Source organism: Pseudophryne corroboree, chromosome 9 (genome assembly GCF_028390025.1).
Source record: "Pseudophryne corroboree isolate aPseCor3 chromosome 9, aPseCor3.hap2, whole genome shotgun sequence".
Lineage (NCBI taxonomy): Eukaryota > Metazoa > Chordata > Amphibia > Anura > Myobatrachidae > Pseudophryne > Pseudophryne corroboree.
This window is the reverse complement of record NC_086452.1, coordinates 66438980-66455573: the sequence shown is the minus strand read 5'-3', so window position 1 is coordinate 66455573 and position 16594 is coordinate 66438980. Positions and strand designations below refer to the sequence as shown.

At 48.8% G+C, this 16594-nt stretch overlaps 1 protein-coding gene across 2 annotated transcripts in view; it reads left to right on the top strand.

Moving 5' to 3' along the window:
• CCDC24 (coiled-coil domain containing 24) overlaps positions 1-13528 on the top strand; it is a 93118-nt gene extending 79590 nt beyond the window's left edge. For both annotated transcript variants that reach the window (XM_063938699.1, XM_063938698.1), the window contains 3 exons: positions 10640-10709; positions 12279-12390; positions 12546-13528. In XM_063938699.1, coding sequence (XP_063794769.1) covers positions 10640-10709; positions 12279-12390; positions 12546-13008 — 645 coding nt within the window. In that variant the 3' untranslated portion in view covers positions 13009-13528. The remainder of the gene's footprint in view (positions 1-10639; positions 10710-12278; positions 12391-12545) is intronic.
• Positions 13529-16594: the final 3066 nt, after the last annotated feature.

The following is a 16594-nucleotide window of genomic DNA, read 5'->3' as shown; positions in this document are numbered from 1 at the left end:
CGGACTATGAGAAATAGATTTATCGGTAAGTAAAATCTTATTTTCACCCCTCCCGAGCGATATCGTTTACTATATCGCCCAGTGTGTATGCAGCTGATGACGGGCGATGCGCAGCAATTTGGACTCATCGTCCAAAGCTGCACGTACAGCCTGTCGCTGTGCGATATCGCACAATGTGTGTATGCCCGCTGCCGGGTGGCCCAGGCCGGGAGGGGACACACGAGCCGATGTCGCTCACGGTGCATATCGTCTAGTGTGTACCCACCTAGTGTTCATTCTAGCACCCTGCACCTTTCAAATCCTGTGCAGTTCCTCTTTCCTGCCTGGGGTGTCGCTCTTTGCTCTGGTGTTACAGAGGCCTGTATCACAGCACTGAGTAACAGATCAGAGTGTGCTGAGAAGCATCACAGCAGAGAGTGACACCCCAGGCAGGAAAGAGGAACTGCATAGATTTTGAAAGGTGCAGGGTGCTAGAATGAACACTATACCCACCTTTAGTCTTATATGTTGTCTTTTCTACTCTGCAGCCTTTATCATTTCATCCCGTTTCAGAGATCAAGGTCTCCTCCATCTTTCTGCAGCCCATAACCCGCTCTGCCTTGTTCCTGCTAATCCTACTCTCTGCCCTATTCCTGACACACTTGATCCATTCTGTTCTGCTTCTTATTTACAGTCATCGTCATACAATAACTGACCTATTCTTATGCCATCAGTTTCTGTCCCATTCAGTTATCCCTAAACATCTCTGACCAAATATTGTTAAGTGTAGTTAAGCTATAGGCAAATGTGAAACCACTGGTTAGCTCACATGTTTTATAATATTAGTGAGAGAGCCTGACGTAGCTCGGAAAATACAGATACATCTTATATCCACATGCCACAGAAGCACCACTATTACTAAAATTAAGAATCCATAATGTTCACTACATTAGCGTGTGTCCTAACACTGTAACATTACATAATGGCCTGATTCTGATTTGTATGGAGTAGCACAGCAGCAGGGAAGCCGCAGGGAAGCCACTGTGCAATTCCGTACAAATAAAATGCGACTGCAGCTGGAGGCATGTGTAGGAGATGAACGCTGCCTGCATGCATCTGTGATCTAGCTGCTGCTGCTTCTGAGGAGACAGCAATGCATCACCATCACAGCCATCACTTGCAACTCACAATGATAGCAGACCTCGATCACCCTGTGTAAGCTGAAGCTTAATTAGACTGGCCTTAGGATCTGGACAGCCGGGTCCAGGAAGTCTGATTTGGGCCCGGCACGCCTACAAAATGGGGACAACACGCCCATTTTGAAGAACTGTGTTGGGTGCCGTCCCTGCTCCGCCCCCTATCCCCCAAAAGCTGCAGTACGTCAGTCATGCAGTGTCTGGAGGGGGCTGCGAGCAGTCACGCAGGATTCACACTGAACATGCGCAGACCCACAAACATCGGATTATACCTAAACCATCGTATTTACATACAAATCCAAAGCAGCAAAAACCCATCATGGGATCTAGACCAAAATGTAAATCTCATATTGTAATAAAATGTATTGCTCAATATAGAATGTATCCTTTTCCCAGGTGTTTGATTTCATTTGTGTAAGGATGGATGTAGTTACATCAATTGTAATAACATCTTATTTACCTCTTCTTTAAGGAGAAGACAGGTGAATCAGGGTGTTCCTTAGTGACTGAAGCTTAGACACATAAAAACCTCTCTGCCAGGGTTGGACTGGCCCATCGGTGTACAGGGGAAACGCCTGGTAGGCACCATCTCCTGAGGTCCCCACTACTTTCTGTAGTGTCAGATTCCAGATTGTGTACTCATATTATACATTGTTTTTTTAATAAAGTAATTTTTATTCAATAATATGTAGATTGAGTTACAGACATTGCATATCATCAGCATATCGCATCATCACATTAATCGCATCTTCTTTACCATACATTTTGTCAGCCCGTCTGCACTTGCAACATCTGCATCCAATATATGAATCAACATATCGATTTTTTAATTTTTACCCTTAAACTAACCCACATAAGGGTACGTAAAAAGAAAAGAAAAAGAAAGAGAAATAAGAAACATAAGAAGGACGTAATGTCATCTGAACTAGGACCTTATCAGTCGCATATGTATTAAGGCAAGCCCGCAGAGCTACGCTGTCAGCCCTCTAGATATACATCATTATATATTAGATCAGATCAGTGGCACAATAGCTCTTCGGTATCAATTATGATCAAGGGACTAGGTGGGAGTGGGGAGATTCCAGCCAGCGAGACCAAATTCTTTCAAACTTGGCCGATGCGTTCTGCTTCATATAAATATATCTTTCCTTAAGTATTGTGTCATTAACCAAGGTCTTGAATGCAGAGACTAAAGGACCACTAGGGGCCATCCATAGTCTCGCAATGCACACCTTAGCCAAGGCACATACATTGCGAGCATACAGATCAACTGGGCCAGTCTCAGAAGTAGAGCCTCCTATCCCCAAAATGCAGAACTGTGGGGTAAGCAGTCCGCCAGTCACTCCCGTACTCTCCAGCACCGATCTAACCCCCGACCAGAACACCCTCAGCCCTGGACAATCCCACACCATATGCCAAAATGTTCCCATATCCGCCTCGCACTTAGGGCAGAGACCAGATCTACCAGTCCCAAAAGAGGCCAGCCTAGCTGGAGTCATATATGTCCTATGTAGAATGAAAAATTGAATCTGTTGGTATCTGAGGGACTTGGTGACCGTGGCGGGGTATTCCAGAGCAAGAGCCCAGTCCTCCTCACCCATAAGGCCTACATCCTCCTCCCATTTTCCACGGAGACGTGTCAGCGGGTCCGCATGGATTTTGGTGAGAAGATATCCATACGCAAGGGAAACCATCTTGGTTCGACCCAATGTAGTTACAAAAGTCTTGATGGGAAATGGGAGGATTCGCGGGGGGGAATCCGCAAACTGGGACTGGAGGGCATGTCGAAGTTGAAGGTATCTGAAAAAAAATGAGTTGGGTAAGCCAAACTCATCTTTCAGTTGCTGGAAGGATTTGAGTGAGTCATTTAGGTAGAGTTGGGAAATAGAGACCACTGCTCTAGGGGCCCACACCTCCCGTCCCTCAAGCGCATGCAGCTCAGGAAGCCAGTCAGAGTACCAAAGGGGGGTGTCTGGGTCCAGGTCGTCGTACCCTAAGAGGTCTCTCAGGGCCCGCCATATCTTTAAGGCCTGAAAAATAATAGGGGGAAGGAACCGGGCCCCATTCCCACTCAGCAGCAGCTGTACAGGAGAAAGGTGAGGAAAATAACAGCGGATAAACTCACATTGCAAGGTGTCATCACCAGAATCCCGCACCCATTCACTAATATGAGTCAGCTGGGCAGCGTAGTAATACATCTGGAAATTAGGCAAGGCTAGGCCGCCATCCGAGCGCAGCCTAGTAAGAGTATTTAATTGTATCCTAGGTCGTTTGTTAGCCCAAACAAGCGAGGATAGGATACTGTTCAGTTTCCTAAAGAATGTTGGATAGATATATACGGGGGATTGAAGTATAATATATAGGAGTTTGGGCAGTATGATCATTTTAATGAGATTAACCCTGCCAGACACCGTCAATGGGAGCCTACACCAGGTTTTAGATTTGCACACGATCTGCTGCATGGTCGGGTCCAGATTCAGAGGGATGAAATCAGAAGGATCATTAGTTATTTGGATTCCAAGGTATTTAAATTGTGTTGTCCAGCATAATGGTAGGGAAATTTTTGGAACAGTAGGAGGGAGGCCTATGACTGGCATAATATATGATTTAGACCAGTTGATCAGAAGACCCGAATGAGCACCAAAGTCCTCAATCACACGCAGCAGAACGGGCATTGACCCGGCGTAGTCTTGCAGAAATAATAACATGTCGTCGGCATAAAGTGCTATCCTATCCTCGCGTGAGCCCGTGCAAATTCCCACAATATCTGGGTGTGATCGTATCAAACAGGCCAAGGGCTCAATGGCCAAGGCAAACAGTGCGGGGGATAGGGGACAGCCCTGTCTGGTACCCCGGGACAATTGAAAGGAGGGGGATACATAACCATTCACCAAGATCCTGGCACTCGGATGCTGGTACAGTAATTTAGTCCATCTGATATAGTTGGGCCCAAAGCCCATACAAGACATCACCTCCCATAAATAGGCCCATTCAATACTGTCAAAGGCCTTGGCCGCGTCTAGCGAGACCACAGCCGAGTCAGAAGGGGAGTCACGTGGGAGTTGTAAAATGGTATACAGTCTACGCAGGTTGATAGATGTGGACTTCCCAGGCATGAAGCCAGTCTGATCAGGATGAATGAGGGAGGTGATCACTGTATTAAGTCGTACTGCCAATATCTTTGCCAGGATCTTGGCGTCGGTGGGGATTAGGGATATTGGTCTATAGGAATCCGGAGACCTAGGGTCTTTACCGGGTTTCGGGATCACTATTATAATTGCCTCTGACATAGAGGGGGGAAGTTCGTTATTGGTAAATATATCTAGGAATAAGGCATGGAGCCTGGGCCCGAAAAAATCAACATGAGTTTTGTAAACTTCTGAGGGAATTCCGTCACACCCCGGGGCCTTGCCACTGGGAGACATACCAATAGCCGCAGTCACCTCCGCGAGCGTCAAGGGTGCCTCCAGTGCCACACGGGCCTCGGGGGGGAGCACGGGTAGTGAGATACCCGCCAAATAGTAGGAGAGATCCCTAGTGGAGAACGTCAATTGTGAACTGTAAACTTTGGTGTAATAGGATCGGAATAGCTGCGCAATGTCCGGTGTGGTGTCAACAAAGGACCCATCCCCATCGGACATTTGTGTAATTACAGTCCCAGGGCGATCCTGATGTATCAGCCGAGCCATGAGGCCACCCGTCCTATCAGCCTGCATATAAATATTAGTGGCCCTAAAAAGGAGGGACCGTGAGTTTTTATCGGTCAGGTGGGCAAGCCACGCCGACTGGGCCACCAGCCATCGTGTTTTCGTCGTAGGGGTACCATCAAGCAAATATTGAGACTCTAAATCCCTGGCGTCACTCTCCAGGGCCTTCTCCCTTTCTCTAGAGGACACTTTGTGAGCTGCTATACGTCCTATATAAGAGCCCCTCAGAAAAGCCTTAAATGAATCCCATACCATAGTTCCCGGGGCAGATCCTGTGTTGTCGCTAAAGTAACCCTCCCACTGAGTCTCCAGGTCCCCACAGTCACTCAGTTGAGTCAGCCAAGATGGGTGCAGCTTCCAATAAGAGTGTCCCCTCTGACCCTTCACAGCTAGAGTCATCAGCAAGGGGGAATGGTCAGAGATCCCTCGGGCCTCATAACGTACGTCAGTGATCGCAGGGATAAGGGCGGGGGACACCAGTACCAGGTCTATTCTAGAAAAGGAGCCATGTGTGCTGGAGAAACAGGAGAACTGACGGACTGCAGGGTGGCGAAGCCTCCACACATCAACCCATTGAAGATTATTCAAAAAATCAGCAAATTTGGTATACCCACTACCCACCATCACATCATTCGGAGACCGCCATCGGTCCACAGAGACATCTAATATATTATTAAAGTCGCCCAGACATATCACCGGAGTGGTAGGGGAGGAAGCTATAAAAGATGCAGCTTGCTGCAGTACAGCGTATGAAAAAGGAGGGGGGACATACACTGCTAAAATGTAATATGGCTGGGAACTTAGTTTGCATTCTAGAAACACAAATCTGCCATACGTGTCAGTTTTGACCGATATTAACTCAAATTGCACCGTTTTCTTAATCAGAACAGATACTCCCCTGGAGAAGGAGGAATGAGAGGCATGGTAAGCCCATCCCACCCAGGCCCGTCTTAGAGATAACAACCTATTTCCCTGCAAGTGGGTCTCGCTAAGACATGCAATGTCCGGGTCATATTTCTTAATCGTATTTAGAACTAAAGAACGCTTAATTTTGTTATTTAGTCCCCGGACATTCCATGCCAGGAATTTCAAGTTACTCATGACCCCAGGTATATTCTATGTACCACACGGATAGAAATCGCACAATATATATCCAAACATCAGCACCGTTACCCATAGCGACATATATCTCATAGGAGCTCTGCGTTATAAGCCACAATACCTGGTATATCAAACATCCTAGTTTCAGAAAAAACGTAGATATGAAAAATAATAAACTAAAGAAAAGAAACCAAAAACAACAAGAAGAGCCGCAACTAGCAGCTTCCCAACCTTCCCTCCCCTCCCCGTACACCACCCCGAACTCCGGCATACTTATATCCCAAAACGCCAAATCCAACTACCAAATGCTAAGAAGGCCCAGATTCTCAACTTAACCTAAACCCTCCAAACCAGTAGTGAACTTAGAAAAGTCTTGAGCCACCAATGCAAAAGGTGGGGGGCTCCCCGAATTGTGGTCGTCTCCTCCGGTGGTCAAGATCCCGGTATCTTCAGCGCGGGAAGTCAGTCCGGAGCTAGCTGACGAGCACCCGGCGCATATCCGTCCAGCCACTGGGCCGCCTCTCTAGGAGAATTAAAAAACTTGGTCTCCCCATCTGCCACCACTCGGAGCCGAGAGGGAAACAGCATGGAATATAAGAGGTTGAGGTCCCGCAGGCGTCGCTTGATAGGCATAAACTGGGCCCTGTCCTTCTGAACGTCCGCGGCAAAGTCCGGGAAGGCCGACACTCTGACTCCGTTGCGGACCAATGGGCCCTTTGTACGGCCAAGGCGGAGGACCGAGTCCCGATCCTTATAGTGCAAGAATTTGGCGATGAAGGTGCGAGGAGGGGCACCAGGAGGTAATGGCCGAGATGGTATCCTGTGCGCTCGCTCCACCGTAAATTGTGCAGTAAAGGACTCAGCTCCATATATCTCTTTGAGCCAGGATTCGAGGAAGTCCTCCGGCTGCGAGCCCTCCTCTTTCTCCGGCAGACCCACAAATCGGACATTGTTTCTGCGTAGCCGACCCTCCATATCTAGGAGCTTGGTTTGGAGAGATGAGACCTGCTGGGTCACTGCGGACACGGATTGCTTAAGGGGGCCACACACATCCTCCAAGTTGGAAACACGCGTCTCCGCCTCACCCACTCTCTCCCGTATACGTTGGACATCTTGTCATAGTAAGGAGAGGTCGCACTGCACTTTTTCCATCTTATCGGAGAGACGCTGCTCACTGCCCGCTATAGCTTCCAACACCTGCTGAATAGACGGCGCCTCCGCTGTCATTGGGGAGTTGGTGACAGACGCTGGAGGGGAACTTGAGTGTACTGGAGAGGCACCCTGAGGTGGAGCCGATGAGCCCCTGGGGTTGGGTTGCCTTGTAAATCTTTCCAGTTTGGCCGTGGCCGCGCTCCGGCCTCCCCCAACCATATTGATAAATGTCGGTCACCCACTTCTCCGAGCAGAGTTGTAGTATAAAGTATAGTTAGGAGACAGCAGGCTGTATGATTTTAAAGCCGGGAAGGATCTTTGGCTCCAAATATCAATGGACAAGAGCACAGGCTTTGTGTAAAATAAAAAGTAGTAAATGATAATGATGTTATTGAGGGGAGAATGTCCAGCAGTGAATTCCAGGTAGAAGCAGAGTATGATTGTGTGTCACACTGTGATTTATTAATGTGACACAAAAGTGCATTGAGTTGCAGTGTGCATGCAGTCCTTGCAGGGTAGGCAGGGATGTCTGTGTGCTGAGACTATCTATTGAACTGCACCCAAAATGGCCACCGGGCCTGTGATCACCTCATCCCTCCACTGGAGCACCTGTGTCCCACTGTGCAGTCAGGAGTCTCAGGTCCTCATCAGCCAGGTATAGGAGGGCAGGAGGGCTTGCAATATCCCCTGCAGTGTGCCCAGCTCTAGCCAGCGCCGCCCGTCCGTTCGTCCGTCCGTCGTGAGGGTCCTGGAGCCGCGCGGCCGGGAGCGCCAAACTCAAGGCCGGGGGGGTCCGGAGGAGTCACAGGCCTCAAAACCGGAAGTCGTCCGCCGCGGTCAGACAGCGCCCAGAGACCCCGGACAAAGGTGCCCGCCGCTGCTCGGAGGCGAGGGGGGACCAGCACCGGGGGGTAGACGCTCCGGAGGGACACAGGATAGGTGCAGGATCTATAATATCGGGGAGCTCCCGGGATCCGCTGCTTACTCCCTCACCGCCGTGGCCACGCCCCATATTATACATTGTTACTCTATTATTGGGTCAATTACATGGTCTCTAATAGCTGGCCAAGCCTCTGTGGTGGCTGGCCACGCCTCCTCTGCTAACTGGCCACACCCCTTAAGCATGGGCCCTTATCACTACATTCCCCTGTCAGGATGCCAAACACACGGACCTTACTGGAGTGATTATTAGTATCCTTGTACAGTATCTCAGCTACTGGGGAATATTTTTATGAATAGAATTTACACCTACACTTGTGGTAATAATTTGTTATAAGAACAAAATAATTGTCTGTATTTCCTCTGTCACAATCTTCTCAGTCCGTCTCTATACAGCTGTATTCCGGGCTGGGTAATGACAGATGGCAGTATCTGTATAATAATAACAACTCATTACTTGCGTAGCATTTTTCTCCTGATTGCAGAGGGTGAGGTGGCCATCTTGGATACGTTCAGTTACAGCTCAAAGTGATCCGTCACATCAGTCCCTGCCCCAGTGCAGCTGGTTATGTTTTCTACTGCCACCATTCAGAATGTCAACACAATAATGTTGAGATGGGCAGAATGTCGGCATTTAATATGCGGACATTCACAAAATGTCAGCCTGCTCAGTATGTCATTATGAATGTCGACAGGATGTAATAAAAATAATTTTATTTATATAGCGCTCTTTCTCCAATAGGACTCAAGGCACTTAACAGATAAATAGCATAATATAGTACAGAAAATAATGAAGTACAGAACAGCTTTTCATAAAATACAGAAGCAGGTAGATACTAAAGCGACAATTATGGGAATGCTTGAGTAAAAAGGAAAGTCTTGAGTCTGCTTTTGAAGGATTCTATAGTTGGGGCTTCTCGCACTGTGCGGGAAAAAGAGTTCCATAGAGTCGGAGCCGCATGACTAAAAGCTCGACCCCCAGATGAATTACGGGAGATTCTAGGTACTGCTAAAAGTCCTTCATCTACAGATCGCAGTAATCGAGTGGGGCAGTATGGGGTCAGTAGCTGCTTCAGGTACCTTGGGCCCTGGTCATGTAGTGCTTTGAAGCTCAGTAAACCAGTCTTGAAGATGATTCGCCATCTTACAGGCAGCCAGTGAAGGGAGTAGAGAATGGGTGTTATGTGGCTAGAATGGGGCTGGATGGTTAACAGCCTGGCTGCTGTGTTTTGCACCAGCTGTAAGCGGTGCAATTCTTTTGCTGGGAGACCAAGGTAGAGGGCATTATAGTAGCCTAATTGAGATGATACAAATGCATGCATGACTTTTGTCAGATCATCTGAGGGAATTAAGTGCTTGATTCTGGCTATGTTCCTCAGGTGAAAGAATGAGGATTTGATTGTGGCTGATATCTGATGTTTAAGTGTCAAGCCACCATCCATGACAACGCCAAGATTCCACACACGATCAGTGGTTTGTAATTCTGAATCCCCGGGTGTAAGTCCAGTTGGTTGGCTATGCTGCAGTCTTGTCCTTTGATGTTGCGGTCCTATCATAAGGACCTCTGTTTTATCCGGGTTCAGTCGCAGCCAACTGGCACTCATCCACTCCTGGAGTTCAGCTAGACAGCCATTTAGGGTTGCTATTGGGTTATCAGTGCCCGGAGCAAAGGACAAGTACAGTTGTGTATCATCTGCATAGCAGTGGTAGACCAGGCCATGGCGCCTGATTATTTCATCCAACCGGAGCATGTATACTGCAAAAAGCATGGGGGATAGTATAGAACCTTGTGGGACACTCATATTTTAGCCTATCTGTAACCCTAATTTTGAACAGGTTGACATTTTATCAATGTCGACATTCTGCCTACATTCCATGGATCTTACAGTCTTAAGTTAAGAAACCTACCGCTAACGGTATTGATACCTTCAGTGCTGGGAAATTGTGGTTGTCTGTGTATACGAGTGTGACTGCTGGGGCTCACTGACTCCACCACACATACAACAAGACGGATGTAGTATGGTATGCCGGCAGTTGGGCTCCCGGCGACCAGCATACCGGCGCCGTATCCCGACTGCCGGCATACCGACAGCTGGGCGAGCGCAAATGAGCCCCTTGCGGGCTCGCTTTGCTCACCACGCTGCGGGCACGGTAGCGCGCCACGCTATCTATTCTCCCTCCAGGGGGGTCGTGGACCCCCAAGAGGGAGAAAAGATGTTGGTATGCCGGCGGTCGGGATTCCGGCGCCGGTATGGTGGACGCCGGGAGCCCGGCCACCGGCAACCTGAAGACCACCCCAACAAGACTACAGGAACTGTGCCGTCTACTTAAATAAGGTTTCCTCCCATTCATCTACATCCCAGCACTCTCTCTTGCACTCTGTGCTTTGTGACTGTCCCCGCGGTATAAACATAAATATAAATTTCACTGGTGCACAAGGCATTTGTGGCGTTAGCGCTGGTATATTACTGACAGTAGATATTTACTGACAGCTGTAGATTCTCTTCACTAAGCTCAGTTTAAATAGTTGGATATATTGATGGGACTCTCCTTTTACCGCTACAGCAATGCCTAGAGGAAGACTACCTGGATGTAGAGGACGCGCAGACGCCGCTGACTGAGCCCTCGCTGACAGGTAATGAGCACAATCTCAGACATGCTGGATAACATTATTAATGATGAGTAATTATCTGGTCTGTGTCCTCATGGTAGTATATGGGCTCCCTGTGTACAAAGCCTTTTCCTGTCCGGTGATGTGGAAGCAGCACATGATCCCGGCTCTCCCTCCTGCTGTGGGGTCTACATGGAAGATTTCTGGTGCCCCTGCAGAACTGAACCCACAAGGTTATTGTCTGTGGGTGCAATCTCTCACCTCAGATCTCACACCTTGTGCGTGACTCTTACTGTCCAGTGACCACTACAGCAGGATGTTTTTTGTGTGTCTCTGCACATATCAGGGTGGTACAATTATATAATAGTCACTTCCATTGTTTACCGTATATAAATGAAAGTCTTTATTGCTGCAGTATTTATGGAAACAAGAAGCAACGCGAATAGACTTCTGCGTTTAATAAGATTGTGCAATGCGGTTTATATTGCTATTAGCTGGAGCGGTAAATCTTCAGTCAGGCAATCAGAAGTGGCAACATAATTGTACCAATAGTCCTCATCAGCACTGGGTATATATACAGCAGCCCTCCAGCACCCATCGCGGTCTCAGTACAAACATATACCATCGCGGTCTCAGTACAAACATATACCATGGCGGTCTCGGTACAGACATATACCATTGCGGTCTCAGTACAAACATGTACCATCGCGGTCTCAGTACAAACATGTACCATCGCGGTCTCAGTACAAACATGTACCATCGCGGTCTCAGTACAAACATGTACCATCGCGGTCTCAGTACAAACATGTACCATCGCGGTCTCAGTACAAACATATACCATCGCGGTCTCAGTACAAACATATACCATCGCGGTCTCAGTACAAACATATACCATCACGGTCTCAGTCTCAGTACAAACATATACCATCGCGGTCTCAGTACAAACATGTACCATCGCGGTCTCAGTACAAACATGTACCATCGCGGTCTCAGTACAAACATGTACAATCGCGGTCTCAGTACAAACATGTACCATCGCGGTCTCAGTACAAACATGTACCATCGCGGTATCAGTACAAACATATACCATCACGGTCTCAGTCTCAGTACAAACATATACCATCGCGGTCTCAGTACAAACATGTACCATCGCGGTCTCAGAACAAACATATACCATCGCGGTCTCAGTACAAACATATACCATCGCGGTCTCAGTACAAACATATACCATCGCGGTCTCGCTTTGCTCGCCACTCTTTTGGCAAGGTGGCTCGATCCACTACAGCTGTGCTTTCCACAGGTTACTAATCCCACTCATAGACCTCGTGGGTGGTAAATCAAGTAAGTATTGGGAAAACATGAAACAAAGTATGAGTCGACCATTGTCATGTTGACTTATTGAACCTGTCCACCTTTTGTACCTGTTGACCTAATGTTTGTCGACCATATGGTGTTGAACTATTGACTGTCTACCTAGACACTTTAGATCTGTCATCTGGATATCCTCTGGAACAGTGGCAGTAGTAGCACAACGTCCTCCCCCCTTCTTGACAGAACATATCACTGATTTGTTCATTCTGGGTTCTTCTCCAGAGCTGAAGGAGGAGCGGAGAACCATAGAGAGGGACCTGCAACTAGACCAGTTGCCAGCGACTCCTGTACAGACATCCAAGATGGCGTCTACCAGGCTCACAAAGCCGATAAGGTAATTGTGTGTTCTGCCTGTGTACCGCTGTGTGTTCTAGTTATCCTACATATATCTCTGGCTTGTATGAAGTACAACGGTCACATAGAACCACGGTGACTAATACCCACTAAACCGGTAACAGCAGACTGAATGTTCTTACCTCTCTGCTCCAGGTCACTGGATCATGGAAGGAGATGCTCTTCGGGAGATCAGGGCTCTAGGTTGTCCCAGAAAATACCAGTCTCTTCTGGCTTACATCAATACAAAGCCTCCTTGGCTCCATGTCCTCCAGATCCAAAACTGAGGGTCCCCGACAATGGAAAAATTAACAAGTTCTCTGCAGTGCTGGGGTCCCCATGTTCTACTCTGCCCCGGTCTCTAATGAAGAGTCCTGCCGCCCTCCCAGGCCCGGAGGCCGCTCACAAGCCTATGAACCTGTCTGGCTTAGAACGGATATCCCATAACCCCGGCCAGGGCCCAGCCAGTAAATCATCTGTCCTGAATGTTCTCCCTGCACAGAGCGGTCAGCTCAGCGCAGATACCGTGTTCCTCCCTATACCTCCCTCCCTTCAGAGGCCAACCAGCAGGACCTCCGCCCCTTCCTTCCGCAGAGTGAGGACACAGCTGCCTTCCTGAACAGAAACACGGATCACCCGACGGAGCGGCACTCAATGTACCAGTGACATGCCACGCACCCACCCACTAGCCGCAGCAGCAGGAACATACTATGTCATGTTGTTTAATGTTAAATGAAATCTTCACAGCTGAGTAGAAACTTATAGGCCCTACACACTGGCCGATTTACTGAAAGATATGAACGATCTCGTTCATAAATGAACGAGAACTCGTTCATATCTTTCAGTGTGGAGACTCCAGCGATGAACGATGCGCGGCCCCGCGCTCGTTCATCGCTGATCTCCCGTCGGCTGTGCATGCAGGCCAATATAGACGATCTCGTCCATATTTGCCTGCACTTCAATACAGCCGGGTGACGGGGGAAGTGAAGAAACTTCACTCCCCCCGTCACTGCCCCCCCGCCGCCGGGTTGCTCGTCGGCCGTATTGGCCGTCGGGCACCTCGGCGGCGCATCGCCGAGTGAGTAGGGCCCTTTATTTCTCTAACGTCCTAAGTGGATGCTGGGGACTCCGTAAGGACCATGGGGAATAGCGGCTCCGCAGGAGACTGGGCACATCTAAAGAAAGCTTTAGGACTATCTGGTGTGCACTGGCTCCTCCCCCTATGACCCTCCTCCAAGCCTCAGTTAGATCTTTGTGCCCGAACGAGAAGGGTGCACACTAGGGGCTCTCCTGAGCTTCTTAGTGAAAGTTTTAGTTTAGGTTTTTTATTTTCAGTGAGACCTGCTGGCAACAGGCTCACTGCATCGAGGGACTAAGGGGAGAAGAAGCGAACTCACCTGCGTGCAGAGTGGATTGGGCTTCTTAGGCTACTGGACATTAGCTCCAGAGGGACGATCACAGGCCCAGCCTGGATGGGTCCCAGAGCCGCGCCGCCGGCCCCCTTACAGAGCCAGAAGGCAGAAGAGGTCCGGAAAATCGGCGGCAGAAGACGTCCTGTCTTCAACAAGGTAGCACACAGCACTGCAGCTGTGCGCCATTGCTCTCAGCACTTCACACTCCGGTCACTGAAAGTGCAGGGCGCTGGGGGGGGGGCGCCCTGAGACGCAATAAAAAACACCTTGGATGGCAAAAAAAATGCATCACATATAGCTCCTGGGCTATATGGATGCATTTAACCCCTGCCAGAATACATAGAAAAACGGGAGATAAGGCCGCCGATAAGGGGGCGGAGCCTATCTCCTCAGCACACTGGCGCCATTTTCCCTCACAGCTCCGTTGGAGGGAAGCTCCCTGTCTCTCCCCTGCAGTCACTACACTACAGAAAGGGTTAAAAAAGAGAGGGGGGGCACTAATTACGCGCAGTATTAAAGATACAGCAGCTATAAGGGGAAAAACACTTATATAAGGTTATCCCTGTATATATATAGCGCTCTGGTGTGTGCTGGCAAACTCTCCCTCTGTCTCCCCAAAGGGCTAGTGGGGTCCTGTCCTCTATCAGAGCATTCCCTGTGTGTGTGCTGTATGTCGGTACGTTTGTGTCGACATGTATGAGGAGAAAAATGATGTGGAGACGGAGCAGATTGCCTGTAATAGTGATGTCACCCCCTAGGGGGTCGACACCTGAGTGGATGAACTGTTGGAAGGAATTACGTGACAGTGTCAGCTCTGTATAAAAGACAGTGGTTGACATGAGACAGCCGGCTACTCAGCTTGGGCCTGTCCAGACGTCTCATAGGCCGTCAGGGGCTCTAAAGCGCCCGTTACCTCAGATGGCAGATATAGACGCCGACACGGATACTGACTCCAGTGTCGACGGTGAAGAGACAAATGTGACTTCCAGTAGGGCCACACGTTACATGATTGAGGCAATGAAAAATGTTTTACACATTTCTGATAATACGAGTACCACCAAAAAGGGGTATTATGTTCGGTGAGGAAAAACTACCTGTAGTTTTCCTGAATCTGAGAAATTAAATGAGGTGTGTGATGATGCGTGGTTTTCCCCCGATAACAACTGATAATTTCTAAAATGTTATTGGCATTATATCCTTTCCCGCCAGAGGTTAGGGTGCGTTGGGAAACACCCCCTAGGGTGGATAAAGCGCTCACACGCTTGTAAGGGCTCTACCCTCTCCTGAGATGGCCGCCCTTAAGGATCCTGCTGATAGAAAGCAGGAGGGTATCCTAAAATGTATTTACACACATACTGGTGTTATACTGCGACCAGCAATCGCCTCAGCCTGGATGTGCAGTGCTGGGTTGGCGTGGTCGGATTCCCTGACTAAAAATATTGATACCCTAGATAGGGACAGTATATTTTTGCCTATAGAGCATTTAAAAGATGCATTTCTATATATGCGTGATGCACAGCGGAATATTTGCCGACTGGCATCAAGTCTAAGTGCGTTGTCCATTTCTACCAGTAGAAGGTTATGGACACGTCAGTAGTCAGGTGATGCGTATTCCAAACGGCATTTGGAAGTATTGCCTTATTAAAGGGAGGAGTTATTTGGGGTCGGTCTTTCAGACCTGGTGGCCACGGCAACAGCTGGGAAATCCACGTTTGTACCCCAGGTCGCCTCTCAACATGAGAAGACGCCGTATTATCAGGCGCAGTCTTTTCGTGGACAAGCGGGCAAAAGGTTCCTCATTTCTGCCCCGTGACAGAGGGAGAGGAAAAAGGCTGCAGAAATCAGCCAGTTCCCAGGAACAGAAACCCTCTCCCGCCTCTGCCAAGCCCTCAGTATGACGCTGGGGCTTTACAAGCAGAATCAGGCACGGTGGGGGGCCCGTCTCAATGAATTTCAGCGCGCAGAGGGCTCACTCGCAAGTAGACCCCTGGATCCTTCAGGTGATATCTCAGGGGTACAAATTAGAATTCGAGACGTCTCCCCCTCGCCGTTTCCTAAAGTCGGCTTTACCGATGTCTCCTTCTGACAGGGAGACAGTTTTGGAAGCCATTCACAAGCTGTATTCCCAGCAGGTGATAATCAAGGTACCCCTCTGCAACAGGGAACGGGGTATTATTCCACACTGTTGTGGTACCGAAGCCGGACGGCTCGGTGAGACCGATTCTAAATCTAAAATCTTTGAACACTTACATACAGAGGTTCAAATTCAAGATTGAGTCACTCAGAGCAGTGATTGCGAACCTGGAAGAAGGGGACTACATGATGTCTCGGGACATCAAGGATGCTTACCTTCATGTCAAAATTTACCCTTCTCATCAAGGGTACCTCAGGTTTATGGTACAGAACTGTCACTATCAGTTCAGACGCTGCCGTATGGATGGTCCACGGCACCCCGGGTCTTTACCAAGGTAATGGCCGAAATGATGATATTCCTTCGAAGGAAGGGAATTTTAGTTATCCCTTACTTGGACGATTCCCTGATGAGGTTAAGATCCAGGGAACAGTTGGAGGTCGGTGTAGCACTATCTCAGGTAGTGTTGCGGCAGCACGATTGGATTCTCAATATTCCAAAATCGCAGCTGGTTCCGACGACTTGTCTTCTGTTCCTAGGGATGATCCTGGACACAGTCCAGAAAAAGGTGTTTCTCCCGGAGGAGAAAGCCAGGGAGTTATCCGAGCTAGTCAGGAACCTCCTAAAACCAAGCCAAGTCTCAGTGCATCAATGCACAAGGG